The sequence below is a fragment of the Parambassis ranga genome, unplaced genomic scaffold, assembly GCF_900634625.1.
Source record: "Parambassis ranga unplaced genomic scaffold, fParRan2.1 scaffold_140_arrow_ctg1, whole genome shotgun sequence".
Classification (NCBI taxonomy): domain Eukaryota; kingdom Metazoa; phylum Chordata; class Actinopteri; family Ambassidae; genus Parambassis; species Parambassis ranga.
In genome coordinates, this window is record NW_021144715.1 from 1 (window position 1) to 15000 (window position 15000).

At 48.0% G+C, this 15000-nt stretch overlaps 1 protein-coding gene and 2 pseudogenes across 4 annotated transcripts in view; 2 read left to right on the forward strand and 1 right to left on the reverse strand.

Moving 5' to 3' along the window:
• Positions 1–202: 202 nt before the first annotated feature.
• Positions 203–2293, forward strand: LOC114429489 (phosphatidylserine decarboxylase proenzyme, mitochondrial-like; annotated as a pseudogene).
• A 658-nt stretch (positions 2294–2951) lies between these two features.
• On the reverse strand, positions 2952–6068 carry LOC114429488 (RING finger protein 224-like; annotated as a pseudogene).
• A 2074-nt stretch (positions 6069–8142) lies between these two features.
• LOC114429481 (tyrosine-protein kinase Fer-like) overlaps positions 8143–15000 on the forward strand; it is a 7217-nt gene continuing 359 nt past the window's right edge. Inside the window, exons 1-20 of one of the 4 annotated variants that reach the window (XM_028398287.1) lie at positions 8143–8315; positions 8938–9062; positions 9385–9516; positions 9596–9769; positions 9889–9988; positions 10074–10257; positions 11281–11418; positions 11509–11628; positions 11727–11849; positions 11927–12128; positions 12206–12304; positions 12408–12614; positions 12699–12821; positions 12956–13012; positions 13393–13511; positions 13733–13827; positions 13909–14032; positions 14114–14268; positions 14463–14585; positions 14687–15000. The exon at positions 14687–15000 is cut by the window's right edge and continues 359 nt beyond it. In XM_028398287.1, coding sequence (XP_028254088.1) covers positions 8994–9062; positions 9385–9516; positions 9596–9769; positions 9889–9988; positions 10074–10257; positions 11281–11418; positions 11509–11628; positions 11727–11849; positions 11927–12128; positions 12206–12304; positions 12408–12614; positions 12699–12821; positions 12956–13012; positions 13393–13511; positions 13733–13827; positions 13909–14032; positions 14114–14268; positions 14463–14585; positions 14687–14823 — 2481 coding nt within the window. In that variant the 5' untranslated portion in view covers positions 8143–8315; positions 8938–8993 and the 3' untranslated portion in view covers positions 14824–15000. Of the gene's footprint in view, positions 8316–8367; positions 8797–8937; positions 9063–9384; positions 9517–9595; positions 9770–9888; positions 9989–10073; positions 10258–11280; positions 11419–11508; positions 11629–11726; positions 11850–11926; positions 12129–12205; positions 12305–12407; positions 12615–12698; positions 12822–12955; positions 13013–13392; positions 13512–13732; positions 13828–13908; positions 14033–14113; positions 14269–14462; positions 14586–14686 lie in introns of those variants that run through there. The other 3 variants (XM_028398289.1, XM_028398290.1, XM_028398288.1) reach the window with 3 other exon arrangements.

Genomic DNA, 15000 nt, shown 5'->3' on the forward strand with positions numbered 1-15000 from the left:
CTGCCCCAGCGAGAACCCGCACCCCCCAGAAACCGCACGCCCTCTGCCCCCCCCCCAACAATACCGCCCGCCCTCTGCCCCCCCTCACAGCAGTGATGGAGGCGGTGCTGTGCTTTGCAGCAGCTCCTCCTCTGCCTCTCCTCTGCCTCTCCCGCCTCCGTGGGTCCTGCCCACCTCATACATGTTGTTTCTGTAAATATTTTCTCCTCATCATCGTTCTGCTCTTCCTCTCCTTCACCATGTGTCTCCTCCTCCCACGTTGTGGTTGAATCTTGTTATACTCAGGCTCCAGGTGCCTCGTTTGGCTCTCCGACATCGTCTGAGCGCGCTCAGTGGAAGTGTGTGTCGCCCCGCCGCTTGGCGTCGCCGCCCACTCGCCTTCCTCTGTTATGTGTTGTCCATCAGTGCTTTACGGCCACTGGCCAATCGGGTAAGAGTGATGGTTTGATGGCTCCTTCTTTTGCCTTCACTTTATGCTCCTGGTCATCTGTTCTCTAATCATGGGATCAATCGGTCAGACTGATGGGCCCTGACCAGCTTCTCATGGCTCAGATTTTCACTGAGTCCCTTGAGTAGATACACGAGTTATTGATCCTACAGAGACTTTGAGACTCTGTAACTCTGCCCCCTGTAAAGTTGAGGTGAGTGTGGTGCTTTCAGGTTACCTGAAGAAGCAGCTCTGTGCTGTGTTCAAGGTCCCTCCAACAAGCAGCAATAGTTTAATAACTGTAGTCTACTATCGTGTCTTCTTTGACATCCTCCTCCACCTCCTCGTCTTTGTTCCTCTTTAAGCCAGATAATAAGGGTGTCGTGTTTGTATGTTCCTGCAGGTGGCGTTGTATCGCTCCATTCCAACGCGCCTCCTCTCTCGGGCCTGGGGTCGTCTGAACGGGTTGGAGCTCCCTACGTGGCTCCGAAAACCTGTCCTCTCTCTCTACATCTGGACCTTTGGAGTCAACATGCAGGTTAGCCTTTGTTATTGTTGTTTGATAGTTTGTTGATGCTTTGTTGTTTGTACTTAATCCTTCGGCGTGTTCCTTTGTTTACCCACTAGGAGGCAGCGGTGGAGGATTTACATCACTACAGGAATCTTGGAGAATTTTTCTCTCGACGTCTCAAACCTGCAGTCCGACCGGTCTGCGCTTCATCCTTCCTAGTACGTTCTCTTCTTCCACCTCTCTTCCTCTCCTCCTCCTCCTGCTCCTCCTCCTGCTCCTCCTCCTGCTCCTCCTCCTGCTCCTCCTACCCCTGATAGGACAGGACTGTGAGTGTATCTAGGTTCTGACACCTAATGTGGACTTAGCTCTGTCTTCTGTGTCAGATTTCCCCAGCTGACGGGAGGATCCTTCACTTTGGTCGGGTGAAGAACTCGGAGGTGGAACAGGTGAAGGGGGTCACCTACAGTCTTGAGAACTTCCTGGGTCCACAGACGAGGCAGAATAATGGTAAGACCATGGCCTGTTCTGATGCTGCCATATTGGACTGCAGCTTTTGAGTCTGATTGGTTGTTCCTGATGTTCCCACATCAGGCTCGTGCTCCTCCTCCTTCAGGGACCTCCTTCTGACATCTCCTGACAGCGACCTGTACCATGTGGTGGTCTACCTGGCACCAGGTGATTACCACTGTTTTCATTCACCAGCCGACTGGAGGGTGGAGCTACGACGTCACTTCCCAGGTGAGTCTGTATAGGAGACTGGAGTGGCTGTTGTCCCTTATTGCCGGTCTTCATACATGTTTTCGTGCTTGGTAGGTTCACTGATGTCCGTTAACCCTGGCGTGGCTCGATGGGTAAAAGAGCTCTTCTGCCTCAACGAGCGCGTGGCACTGATCGGCCAATGGCAGCATGGCTTCTTCTCCTTAACAGCTGTTGGAGCCACAAACGTTGGGTCCATCAGAGTTTACTTCGACCAGGTGATTAATCAGCAGGACGCTGTTTACAATCAATGTTCCTTTTGTGGCTTGTGAAGAACCAATAATAGTTTGCTGTTTGTTGTTTACTTGTTTTGGTTTTCTGTCTTAGGAGCTTCAGACCAACGCCCCGCGCTACAGGAAAGGCTCCTTCCACGATCGCAACTACCTCGACCGTTTGCGATCAGGTGTTGAAGCCTGCAGGGGAAGGGGCGTGCTCTCTGTGGACAGAGGGGGCGTGGCCTTACAGAAGGGGCGAGGCTGTGGGGGAGTTTAACCTCGGCTCCCACTATCGTCTTGCTGTTTGAAGCTCCCAAAGACTTTAGCTTACGATCTGACACCGGCCAGCGAATCAGAGTTGGAGAGGGCCTTGGCAGCCTCTGATGGGCATACTGCAGATTCAAGGGGGGGGCCTGATGAGGAGGAGTTTTAAGACGTTGTCTTTGTGGATGCGGGAGAGACGGGAACTCAAACTCCCAGAATGCCCTGTGCCTTAAAGGGGACTCTGCCAAACCTCTTCTGTCTGTCTGTCTCTGACTGTTCTGGGTCTGTCATACGCCCAGAAAGACGTGTTCTCAACATCATCAAACAGAAATGTTCCTCTCCGTCCATCAACAGAGCTTGAATGAAGTTTTATTGATTACCCAATCACAGCTATCAGCCTAGTTCATACGTATTTTTTATGTGAAATCTGCTCTGAATTCAGAAGCCTGAAGCTCCCTGTGTTTTCTGCTTCTTTTGTGAAATGTATAATTAAATAAATAATAACCCAATAATGAGTGTTTGTTCTGCAGGTTTGAGTTTTACGTTGTTCAGGTCCCTGAGTTACCTGAATGAGCCTCATTACAAGACACCTTCTGACCGAAGACAGCTGCTGCTGAAGCACAAACTGAGCGGACAGGTATTCAGTGAAATCAACCCCGATGATTTTAATCGTAATGTAGCTTTTACACATGTACAAGGGAGTTTTATCTTCTCTTGTTTTAATGACAAGGTGTGAGAGCATGAAGGAGCACATTTTGTTAGTCAGTCTCTATCTGTGTTAGCCCCGTCCCGGGTAGCAAACACAGCAGCATAGCCAGGAGGATGCAGGCGGGGCAGCAGTTGCTATAGCGATGGAAGCGCGGCTCAGCCAGACCTCCATGTGACCAGCCGTCATCTGTGACCTCCTTCCCACAGCCACAGCTTCCCGTCCTGTGCAGCATGAGCAGCCGATGATCCCTCCCTGTGGCTGGAGCTCCAGGAGGAGCAGGAGGGAGGTGCAGGTCTGCTGGGCCTTCACTCCCAGGAAGGAGGCCCAAGTCCAGGTCCAGCCCAGCCGCCCCTCCCCTGGGCCGAGGTGTGTTCTGTCTACACTGAGGACACGGGATCACAACCTGGGGAGGAGAGTGAGTCTCGTTTTCACTGACCTTACTTCAAACCTCTCACACACTTAAAATTCCACGATGTCCCCTGTTACCTGTTCGTTGATGACTGTATCCAGTCTCTTCAGACATGCCTGGCAGAAGGCGTGGCCACAGTGAAGTCGCCTAGGCAGTCGTGTGGTTAAGTCATAGCTGCCAAAACACACAATGCACACAAGGTTCCTGCCTCCTCAGTGACATCAATGTCTCTGCAACAGCAGGTGAGGGCAGAGAGGGGAGGGGCTTGCAGGTCACTTCCTCCTCTTCTTCCACTTCCTGTTTTTTCTCAGACATTTGGTCGGATGAATGCGATCTGTTCCGGATCAGACTGGTCAGAGTGCAGCTCCGACACAGAAAATATGAACAATAAATCAATAAAAGTTAATGAATACAAACCACCTGCTGCTCTCTGACAGGCTGCAGTAGATGAAGTTCTCCCTGTGTCTCTGTCGTCCGTCACATCTTCTTTTTGTTGCAGCCCTTCTTGTTTTACGGTCTTTTGTTTTCCTGTGGTTCTTTGTTGTTGTCTTCTTTCTTTGTTTCCTGTTGTCTCTTTGTTTCCTGTTGTCTCTTTGTGTCCAGTTTGTCTCCTGCTCTTCTTTTATACATTTCTTCTGTTTTTGGTTGGACTTTTCTATCCGGTGCACATTTTCCTTATTTTTTAAATTGCCTTCCTCTTCTCACCCCCTTTGACTTCGATTCCTTCTGTCTGCGTTTGTCGACTATTCTCTGTAATGTGCTCTCTTTCCTACCTGAGAGGAGAGAGAGAGCGACTCATCTTCATCAATAATTCAGCCTTGCTTGGCCAAAAAGCTGCAGTACGTGGACACACAGTAGCAACAGTCATGTGACTGTTTATATGAATTAAGATAAATATAAAGAAAACAAATATCAATATGGAACAATAGAGATAAGATTTAACCCGATCACACAGAAATGTTTTGAAACCTCATGTCGTTTAGAACAGACTCCTAAATGTTCAATCAAAAGCAGGTAAAGTGATCAATAATCTGACCTGTAACCTGATCAGCCAATAGAAAGTGGAGCTGTTCTTAAGCTCTATTGGCTGCTGCATTGGACCTATCAGGTTACTGCTCAGTATGCCAGATGGAGGTCGCCTTAGCGACAGAGAGGACAAGTCTAAAAGGTCTGAACACATCTTAGGCCTCGTTGATGTGCGCTCTGAGACGGGGACTGATGGTTTTCAGCGGTCATGTCAAAAGTCAGAAAATCAACAGTGTCCAGTAAATAACCTTTATTTCTTCTCCATGTCCTGATTCACAGACTAAAATCATTGTTAGAAACAGTATGAACACTTCCTGCTTCATATATATATCACACACATGTTCACTCACTTTGTTCATCAGCAAATACGTAAAATTAAACTCTACAAGAAATAAGGATTCGTATCATAATACAGCTTCCTGGCACTGACACTGATTCATGTGGAGTGTTACCTGCTGTGCTGCTGTCAAAACATCTAAATAATATCCATACACTTCACATGTTTTACCTGCGTGCCGTGAAGGTTTGATAATGTTTCAAAGTGGCAGCCATTTTGTATCTGAACTCACAGGCTGTTTTTAAAAGTTGTTTAAAAGGAAAAGTAAACCTGAAATTAACAACAACAGCAACTGTGATCATGTTTATCGATTGTTTGCTCGAAAGTAAATAAAGGAAAAAAATCTTCTGTGCTCTGTCACCGAGGAAACGACAGCTGCAGTCCACTTCCTGCTTCTGCTGCAGTCCACTTCCTGCTTCTTCTTCTTCTTCTTTGTCCTTTCCATTTATGTCCTTCCTGTTTTTTCAAAATAAATAAATCTTCCTTACAGTGTGACATCACTGCAGGGACATCACCTCCTGCATTGCTGACATCGCTTCCTCCTGTGGTGACATCACCTCATTTTTAGTGCTGACATCACTTCCTCCTGCAGCGGTAACAACAGGCACGGCAGCGCCCCCCCTCCTCCTCACCCCCTCCGTCTTCTTTCACCATATATGGTGGGGGCGGGGCAGAGCTTGACACGCCATATGGGTTTCCGTCATTACTGCTCAGAGCAATCGGATTGGCTATCACTGTGCCGTCATTGTCCGTGGGGCGGAGCTTGGCTCGTGGAATGGTCACCTGACCGTATGGGTTGTCAAGGGAGACGTTGATGTTTGATGACATTGTAGTTTGTCACAGGAAGGTGGGACAAAAACACCAACCAATCAGGTAGCTGGCCAGTCAGAAGAGAGGCAGTCTGACGAGAGAGAGGAGGCTTTGATTAGGGATCAATAGACCTGAATCCTGGACAGTAGCTGATATGTGCTGAAGTTTAGTTCACATTAGAGTTATTGATTATTGGCCCCATTCATGAATGAAAATACTGGAGTACTTTCACAGAAAGCAGTGTACATGTACAGTGCACTCATTCTGTGTAATAAGTACTCCTAATACTCAGAGTAACCGTTTATACAGAGTACTTCCATTACTCTTCTGCCAATAACAAAGTATCTTGATGACACTATTAGCTGATACTTTTAGGAGCATACTTGTCTCATAGTCGGGACAAACGGCTTGAGGAGACTCACCTGCTCACAGATCCACAGCAGCGTCCTCCACTTCTTCACAGATCGGACTTCTTCTTCTCCGTTCTTTAATAAAGTTCCAACTCAACAAATCTGACTCCGCTCCCTCACTCTCCTTGTCACAGTGTGTGAAGCCCGCTCGGCCGCCTCACCCAAACCTGTTCTACTGGCAGACACTCCCTCCCTCCCTCCCCCCTCTCTCTCTGTTTCTCTCCCTTGTTCTGCAGTAAACCAGACCCCCCCCCCCCCACACACACACAATGGTTGTTTTGTGTTAAACTTGATGTTGGACTTTTGTTCTGTGTATGACTCTGTCCCTGTCCTCTCCTTGCTGATGTTTTGTTTGCTGTCTTCACTTCAGCACAGATGAACCTGTCATGTCTCCAACCGGTTGGACAGAAACTCTTCTTTCATTCCTCTGGGTTCCAGCCCCACCCACACTCTGCGCCCATTTGCTGGATTTTACTTTACTTTTTACTTTTACTTATTTTTACTCTCTGGGTTGTGTTTTCAAACTTCTTCTTATCATAAAACAAGCAACAGTAGTGTAAATAGTGCTCCCACAATAATCACTCCTATAGATAATAATGAAAGAGGTGCAGTCACTGAAGGGACTCCCTCCATGTTTGTGATGATGTCTTTATAGAAATATGACGGGACAGGGGACAAACCCCACATGTCACTGAGCTCTGCTGCATCGCATGTTGAGAATTCAAGACCTGAATGTGATTACTTCAGTTCACTTCCTTGCCAGAGCAGGTCGGGATCAATGGATCAACTGGTTCTGTAGAACATGATCCTGTGCAGCATACAGCTAGTGTGCTTTTATTTTGGTAAGTTTGCTCTCTAGACAAACGGAGGTAGAGGAAGAGGAGAGAAAAACCATACACCACTAACATCATGCTGATGGCTGCTGATTGGTCAGTTTGGATTAGGACTGATGGGGGCAGGAGATCTCCCTTGATGGCAGCCGGAGTCCTCAGATATTTATCTCTGTATGTCCAACCCAACTGGAGGATGCTACAAAGTGTTTGTGGTGACATCACTGACATCACAGGATTTTTACTGACTTGAGAAGGTGAAAAAATCTAAAAATGGAATTTTGTTTGCTCTGTTCTTATGCACAGTCCCCTTAAGGTCCAGCACAGCATTTCAGTGGGGCTGAGGTACTTTGACTGGTCTAAAACCTTGATTCTTCATTTTTCTGTCATTCTGCTTTGGATCTTTGTCCTGCTGTATGACTTAGGTTAAAATAATCAAAGTCAAATGGAGCATGTGTAGTAAATGTCCATGTTCAGTCCAGAAGCAGCTGTGGACAGGTCTGTGTGTCATGAGGCAGGCTGTGGGCATCAAGTGAACAGAGAGGCTGCTGATAACAAACAGGCATTCAGCATGTTTACTGTGTCAGTGTTCCTGCTGTAGATTCATTCATTCCTTTGCTCTGTATCTGCTGTTGCAAAAAAGCCATTTCCCCTTTGTGGGGCTAATAAAGGTTTCTTAATTTTAATCTTACTTATATTAAAGTATAAATACATAAAAAATAACTTAAGTACTTTCCACCACTGGTTAACACACACCTAAATGCTGCAGACATCTGCTTTTATAGAGGTCTGCACACCTGCTGAGGATCAGCAGCACCTGCTGCAGCTCACCTTCCTGAATCCTATGGAAGCAGTCAGAGGAAATACTTCAGATCTAACACATGCTTTTAGCATAGAGTTAAAAGAGCGGGCGCTGACTTTAAGAGACTCAACTGTAGCTGCATGTGTAGAACTCTGACACAAGCAGCAGAATCACTGGTGTTCCAGGTACAGCAAGACGCAGCCTCCTCTTCCTTCAGAGACATCAGCAGGTGGAGGACTAGAAGCCTGGTCCCTGCAGCCACAGAGGGCACGGAGCTGATCCAGCAGACCCTCATGCAGACTGCTGCTGGAGGCTGCTCTTATGGAGTCAGACTAGACTGTACACTGCCTCACTACACCATCTAGTGGTTCAGACTGGGATAACACGAAGGCCATGAATAGCTGGTGAGCATTTAAACTGAATAATGTGAAGGATAAGTTTGAAGCACGGTGCCTGGAGGTGTGAGCCGTGGCTGACATGTCTGTAAACCCTCAGGTTAGGGCGGACTGCTGCTCACCTGCTGCCGTCTCATTCCTTATTGTTGACATGTTTGTTTGTTTGTTTGTTCGTCTGTTTGTTTGTTTTCTTCCTCGAAATGAGTACCCCCCCCCTTTCCGTTTCCCGCGGATGCCCCTCCCTGTTAGCCGTTAGCCGTTAGCCGCTAGCTCTGTAGCCGGGGACGACAGGAGGTGAAGCCGGGGGAGGAAGAAGAGAATCACGGAGAACAACAAGGAATGAGTTCGGCCGGGGACAGCAGAGAACAACGGTGACCGGACAGCGACTCTCCCGTCGCATAAAGCCGCTTTCCGGTGAGAGAGTGCGGCGGTGAAGAAGTACAAAAACAGCAAAGCCCCTCCTGACGGTCCTCCTCCTCCCCTTCATCTTTTCTTTATTTACCGGAGGAAAGACCGTGAACCGGAGGCAGAGAAACCGTTCATCTGTGTGGTCGTGTGTTTCTGTCTGTAGTGTAGCTTTGTCATTAGTCCGCCAGCTCCAGGTTTCACGTCCTCCCGGTGGAAAACCCTGTTAGCATGTTACCTTCGGTCCCCACTAGTTTCAGGGAAGAGCCGCGGCTAGCGTTAGCCTAGCTTCAGATTTACACCCTCCGACAGGAATTTGAGTCAGCCAGCGGCTCCAAAACGGGTTTTCTGCAGTTTGAGGTCTTCGAGCCACCAGAGAAGAAGGCTTACAGTGGTTTGGACTGAAGGTCTGGTCTTTGGAGGTCTCTAAGGTCTAAATTTTGAAGTTGTTCAGTGCAACAGGAAGAAAAGTTGACGCGATATAAATCATGTAAGAAGGATCTGAGTTATCAGACAGGTTCGAGTGATTTGGATTTCATGTGCAACGTTCAGTTCGGTGCTGTTTGTGGTTTGGTTCCGTGTTCTGCAGTAAGTACAATCAGCTGATCCTGTCTTTATTCTCTCTTCACAGGACCATGCAATCATTCCCCGCTCGCCCCCGTCGTTAGAGAGAGTCTGTGATCCGGGATGGGGTTCGGTCGGGATCTGAGGAATTCCCACGAGGGACTCCTGAAGCTGCAGGACTGGGAGTTAAAGGTACAGTTTTTCCTCTTACACACAGACACAGCCCGTTGGTGTTCTGCTGATGGTGTGACAGTGTGGAGGTGGGTGTCCTCAGTCTGACCCGATGGTGCTGGTGCTCCTCACTGTTCCACCGTCAGTCCAACTTTAAATGTGGCTTTTAAGGAACGATTGGAGCAGCCTCTTCCTCCTCACTGTTCCACCGTCAGTCCAGTTTTAAGGAATGATTGGAGCAGCCTCTTCCTCCTCACTGTTCCACCGTCAGTCCAGTTTTAAGGAATGATTGGAGCAGCCTCTTCCTCACTGTGTAACCGTCTGTAAACATGTTGCCCTCTAGCTGCTGGAGACAGTGAAGCGCTTCATGACTCTGCGGGTGAAAAGTGATAAAGAGTACGCTGCACTGCTGCTCAGTATGACTCAGCAAACAGAGAAACAGGAAGCTGCGGATTACGTCAGCACCGTCAGTAAGGTGAGACAATCACCCGTGGGCTCCGTATGCGGGCGCAGCCCACCGTATGACCCGGCCTTACTGTTTCTGTCTGTGTCAGTCATGGTCACAGATGATCCGTCAGACGGAGGCACTGGGTCGCATCATGAGGAGTCACGCTGACGATCTGAACTCGGGTCCTCTGCACCGCTTGGCAACGCTGATCCGGGACAAGCAGCAGGTGAAGAAGAGCTACCAGAGTCTTCATCAGCAGCTGGAGAGTCATAACCACAAGGTCAGCTGCAAGTGATGTGACCGTGTGTTCATGCTGAGGAAAGCTGGGGCCGAAGTTTGGCCCTCGAGGTTTTTGTTCGAATTGCCTTCCATCGCCATGTTGTTGGTTGTTGTTGCTAGGTGACCAGGAGTGACCTGGAGAAGCTGAAGGCGACATATCGTCAGCTGAGCCGTGATGCAAACAGTGCCAAAGAGAAATACAGAGAGGCTCTGGTTAAAGGTTTGTTCCCATCTCTCTGCAGAGTTCATGGAGTTCAGTCCTGAAACTTGAAGCTCTACCCTCCCCATGTCTTATCCAATCACAGGGCGGGAGGCAGAGCGTGCACGTGAGCGGTATGACAAAGCCACAGCAAAGCTCCACAATCTTCATAATCAGTATGTGTTGGCAGTGTGTGGTGCACGAACACAGCAAGATGAACATCGTCACCACGCTATGCCTGCTTTGCTTGATGGCCTGCAGAGGATGCAGGAGGACATGACACTTGCCCTGTGAGTCCAGTCACCGCTGAAACCTTAAGCCTGATTTATACTTCTGCATCGAATGGCTTCATGAACCACTGAAACTTTGTCAGTTTCTTGTCTTGGTGCAATTCACCTCCAGTGCAGTAGGGGTGGGCTTCTTTCCTTGAATGGTCATGGTGAAAGTGTCTGGTAAATTCTTTTAGCTTCTGGCACTTCCTGTGAGGATACATTGAAACATGATTGTATTTGCTCACTTCGATCTGGTCCATGATCACACCTAGTCAACAACCAGTTTTTATAAGTGGTGGTGCAGGAGCAGCAGTGAAGTCCGAAATAGTGGAAATGTGTTGTGTAGTAGGTTCGCACCAAAAATGTTTTTTATATTCATATACTGGCAACAGCGGTTTAAATAGCTTAAATGTAGCGCGGTGGTAAATTGTTTGTGTGAACTCCTCACACGGCCCTCCCACTGCAGCATGCAGCACACACAGGTTTTAAAGACGTGCTGAACACAGCAGAAGCAGCAGTTTAGGTAAACAAGCATGTTTGATGCGGAGGAGGAAGAGGAAGATGTTGCTTCTGTTTGGGAGTTTTACGGTTTTGCTTGTTTTCCCAAATATCTCCGCCTCATACATGTTCACCTAAACTGCTGCTTCTGCAGCGAAACGGCTTCAAAACCTGTGTGCGCGCGCTGCAGTAGGAGAGCCGTATGAAGAGTTTCTCATGAAGTATGTACTGGGATACACGTCATGCCTGGGGGCAAAAAACCCCTCAAATACCGGAAACGGTTATAATAATATAAAAAATAAAATACTGTGATATAGAATGGTCATGCCGCCCAGCGCTACTCCCAAGCCAACCAATCTCAGCGATTGTGGTCTGCGTCGCTTTAAAGCATAATTACAATTTTCTAGAGGTTTTTGTGCGCATCAAGTCAACGTGTGAGGCTCTGCGCGCCGTAGAGGGCGATTTGACGCAGAAGTATGAATCACACTTAGTGCAGTAAAAGTTTCCTGAAGGAGTACTGTGAGACTTGTACTTGTACCGCAGCAAAAGTATCCTGGAGGAGTACTGTGAGATCAGCAGCCTGCTGACTGAGGAGATCGTGAGGGTTCATCAAGAGATTTCAGCAGCCGTTCAGCAGATTGACCCGCTCGCAGAGTACCAACACTTCATTGATGCTTACAGGTCAGGAAATATTTGGTAACCATGAAAATGACACACTCCTTGTGCTCCTGGTCTCCTCTCTTACCATTGGCATTTGTTTTCCGGTCTCAGGTCTCCAGAGACACCAGAGCCAAGTGTGGAGTTTGATTCCTCTCTGCTGGAGGAGACGGACAGCCTACCAGCCAACGAGATTCTGTGGAACACGCTGACGGCTGACAGCCTGCAGGCCATGTGAGCTCCTACATTCTAGAACTCAGATCTTTGTTTCCTGTAATCCACCATAGAGAAAAGTCTGTAAGAGACATTCTTTGTGATCGATCAATTTCCAGGTTGTCATCGGCTACAGAGGAACTGGCACTGACTCAGCAAAATCTGCGGACAAAGGAGGTGTTGGTGGACGACCTCGACACTAAAATTCAGACGAGTCAGCAAAGTGCTGAGAGGAAAAGCGAGTAAGTGCAGGTGGACTCTCTGGAACTGTCACACAGAGAGTTGTCTTGCTTGTCCTCACTGCCCTGTCTGTCCTCAGCTGTGTCCTTCTGCTCAGTCAGAAACTCTCGCTCCTTGAGCTCCGTCAAGCTGTTCAATCACTACGTGGCTCAGAGGCTCGTCTGGCCTCCCAGAAGGCCCTGCTGGATGCCACGATGGCTGCTGCCGCCTCCTCTCCTCCCCCACCTCCAGCTCCCCCAGCACTACCATATGAGGACGATGCCCGCTCTGTTGGATCTACTGTAAATATTTTTGCTACAGTCCAAAAGCATTGATAGAGGCTCGTGTGCGTCTTTAGTGACTTTGTTTGTGTTTTCAGGATAAAACAAAGGAGAGGAGCTCTCGCTTTGACACGCTCCGCCACTCTTTGGCAGGCATGATTCGGTCTCCTAAAGCCATGCTGGGCTCCTCCACCTCGGTGAGATCCACTTACAATCAGCACTGTATATGTACTGTTTCGGCCTTGCCTGTTTTCCCGAACGGTGCAGACTAACTGAATCACCCTGCATTTCTCCCTGCAGCAGTTCTTTGATGTGATCCCCACGTCAGAGCGCCCCCTGGCGGAGCAGGAGTGGTACCACGGAGCCATCCCCCGCACTGAGGCTCAGGAGTTACTGAGGCAACAAGGAGACTTTTTGGTCAGGGAGAGTCATGGCAAACCGGGCGAGTACGTCCTGTCGGTGTTCTCTGATGAACAGAGGCGACACTTCATCATCCAGTATGCCGATGTATGTACACAAATTGTGACGACAACAGTAGAACAGTCGGAACATTGTCGTCAGTCTGTAAACATGTCTCTCTCTCTTTGGTAGAATCAGTACCGCTTTGAGGGGACGGGTTTCTCCACCATCCCTCAGCTCATCGAGCATCACTTCTCCACCAAGCAGGTCATCACCAAGAAGTCTGGAGTCGTCCTACTGAACCCTGTCATCAAGGCAACTGCTCCTAAACACACATGTTAACACACACAAATAACACACACATTGCTTCCATGTTTGCCGTGTACATGTGAACACACGTGTTGACCTCTTCTTTTTCTGTGAAGTGATGGCTGGGTTTTTATCTGCAGGATAAAAAATGGATCCTGAACCATGAGGATGTGGTTCTGGGGGAGCTCCTGGGAAAGGTGACCTCATTTCCTGTTTTTCAGTCACTTTTGAACAATGGGCCTCATGCAGCAACATTCTCTTAAATTTCTCTTATATTTTTGTTAGAAGAAAAAGAGTAAGTGGTTCTTACCTCAAATCTGCTCTCACCCAGGTCTGCTGAATGTTGAATCTCACGGCCCTTTAAGTGGGCGTCATATATGCTAATTAGCATAGCATTCAGCAGACCTGGGTGAGAGCAGATAGGAGGTAAGAATGTTTGATGCATCTGGGGTTTCCTCTTACTTTTTCTCTCAACAAATATATAAGAGAAATTTAAGAAACTGTTGCTGCATGAGGCCCATTGTTTCCACCATGCCTGCTGGCTTCTCATCATGCCCTACTCTCTTCCTGTTATCAGGGTAACTTTGGTGAGGTGTTTAAAGGAACACTGCAGCGTGACAAAACGCCAGTCGCTGTAAAAACCTGTAAGGAAGATTTACCTCCGGAGCTGAAGATCCGCTTCTTATCTGAGGCCAGGTGAGCTCTCTACAACAACAAAGGAACAAACATTAGGAGCTTGAAGTGGGGCACTAAAACTGGTGAGAGATCTTCAAGGAACTCTAAACAGTTGCCCTGCTTTAAACTCTTGAACAAAATAATGACCTAGATAACTAAGAATTTTCATCAGCACTCTTTCATTAATTTTACAAGGAGACATTTCTGTAATTGTCTCACTGACTGTCTGTGATTGGCTGCAGAATCCTGAAGCAGTATGACCACCCGAACATCGTAAAGCTGATTGGGGTTTGTACACAGCGACAGCCCATCTACATTGTGATGGAGCTTGTTCCTGGTGGGTGTTTGTCCTGATCTCTTTTTCTAGGTCAGTTTCTTACAGCTGTGTTGGTACACATGCCTGTGTTGTGTCTTCCAGGTGGAGACTTTCTGTCCTTTCTGAGGAAGAAGAAAGATGAGTTGAAGACAAAGCAGCTGCTTCGCTTCGCAGTGGATGCTGCTGCTGGGATGGCGTACTTGGAGAGTAAAAACTGCATCCACAGGTCAGTCTGTCTAAACTATATAGACCTGTCTGTCTGTGTATGTATCTGTCTTCATCTGTCCACCATGAAACCGTCTCTCAGGGACCTGGCAGCGAGGAACTGTCTGGTGGGGGATGGTAGCGTGTTGAAGATCAGTGACTTTGGGATGAGTCGTCAGGAGGACGACGGTGTTTATTCTTCATCCGGACTCAAACAGATTCCGATCAAATGGACTGCACCCGAGGCCCTGAACTACGGTAACACCCTGTCCTACACTCAGTCCGAGCTGTGAGGCAGGCAGTGAGTGAATACTGCTGAATTTGATGTTATTTTGTTTTTTGGTTATTTTCCTAGTTCAGTATCGAATACACTAAATGTAACTATATTTGGAACCTTTATATTCACATCAGCACAATAAACAAGGAATAACTCTACTACACACCTTCTGCAGGTCGTTACAGCTCAGAGAGTGATGTGTGGAGTTACGGCATCCTGTTGTGGGAAACCTTCAGTTTGGGGGTGTGTCCTTATCCTGGGATGACCAATCAGCAGGCCCGAGAGCAGGTGGAGAAAGGTAGATGCAGATGAGGGGGAGGAGGCGCTGTTTATCATGTCATCACTCTTATCTACTCTGCAGTATCCGTGGTAAACCCCTCCTGTCTTCCTTGTTGCTAGGTTACAGGATGGCGTGTCCGCAGCGATGCCCTGATGATGTGTACAGAGTAATGCAGCGGTGCTGGCAGTACAACCCAGAGGACCGACCAAAGTTTTCTGAGCTGCAGAAAGACCTTGCCGCCATCAAAAAGAAGTGATGACATCATTAGAGACAGAAGACAGCAGCCACTTGCTGTTTATTTATGTTTGATTGGAGGTTGGCGTGGCTTTGACAGAACGTGCTAACATTATCATCAGGGGTTCCACTAAAACTCAGAAACAGTCACCTCTGTAGTAAGAGCCAGTCAGAACCAGTAACAGACTGTAAACAAAGA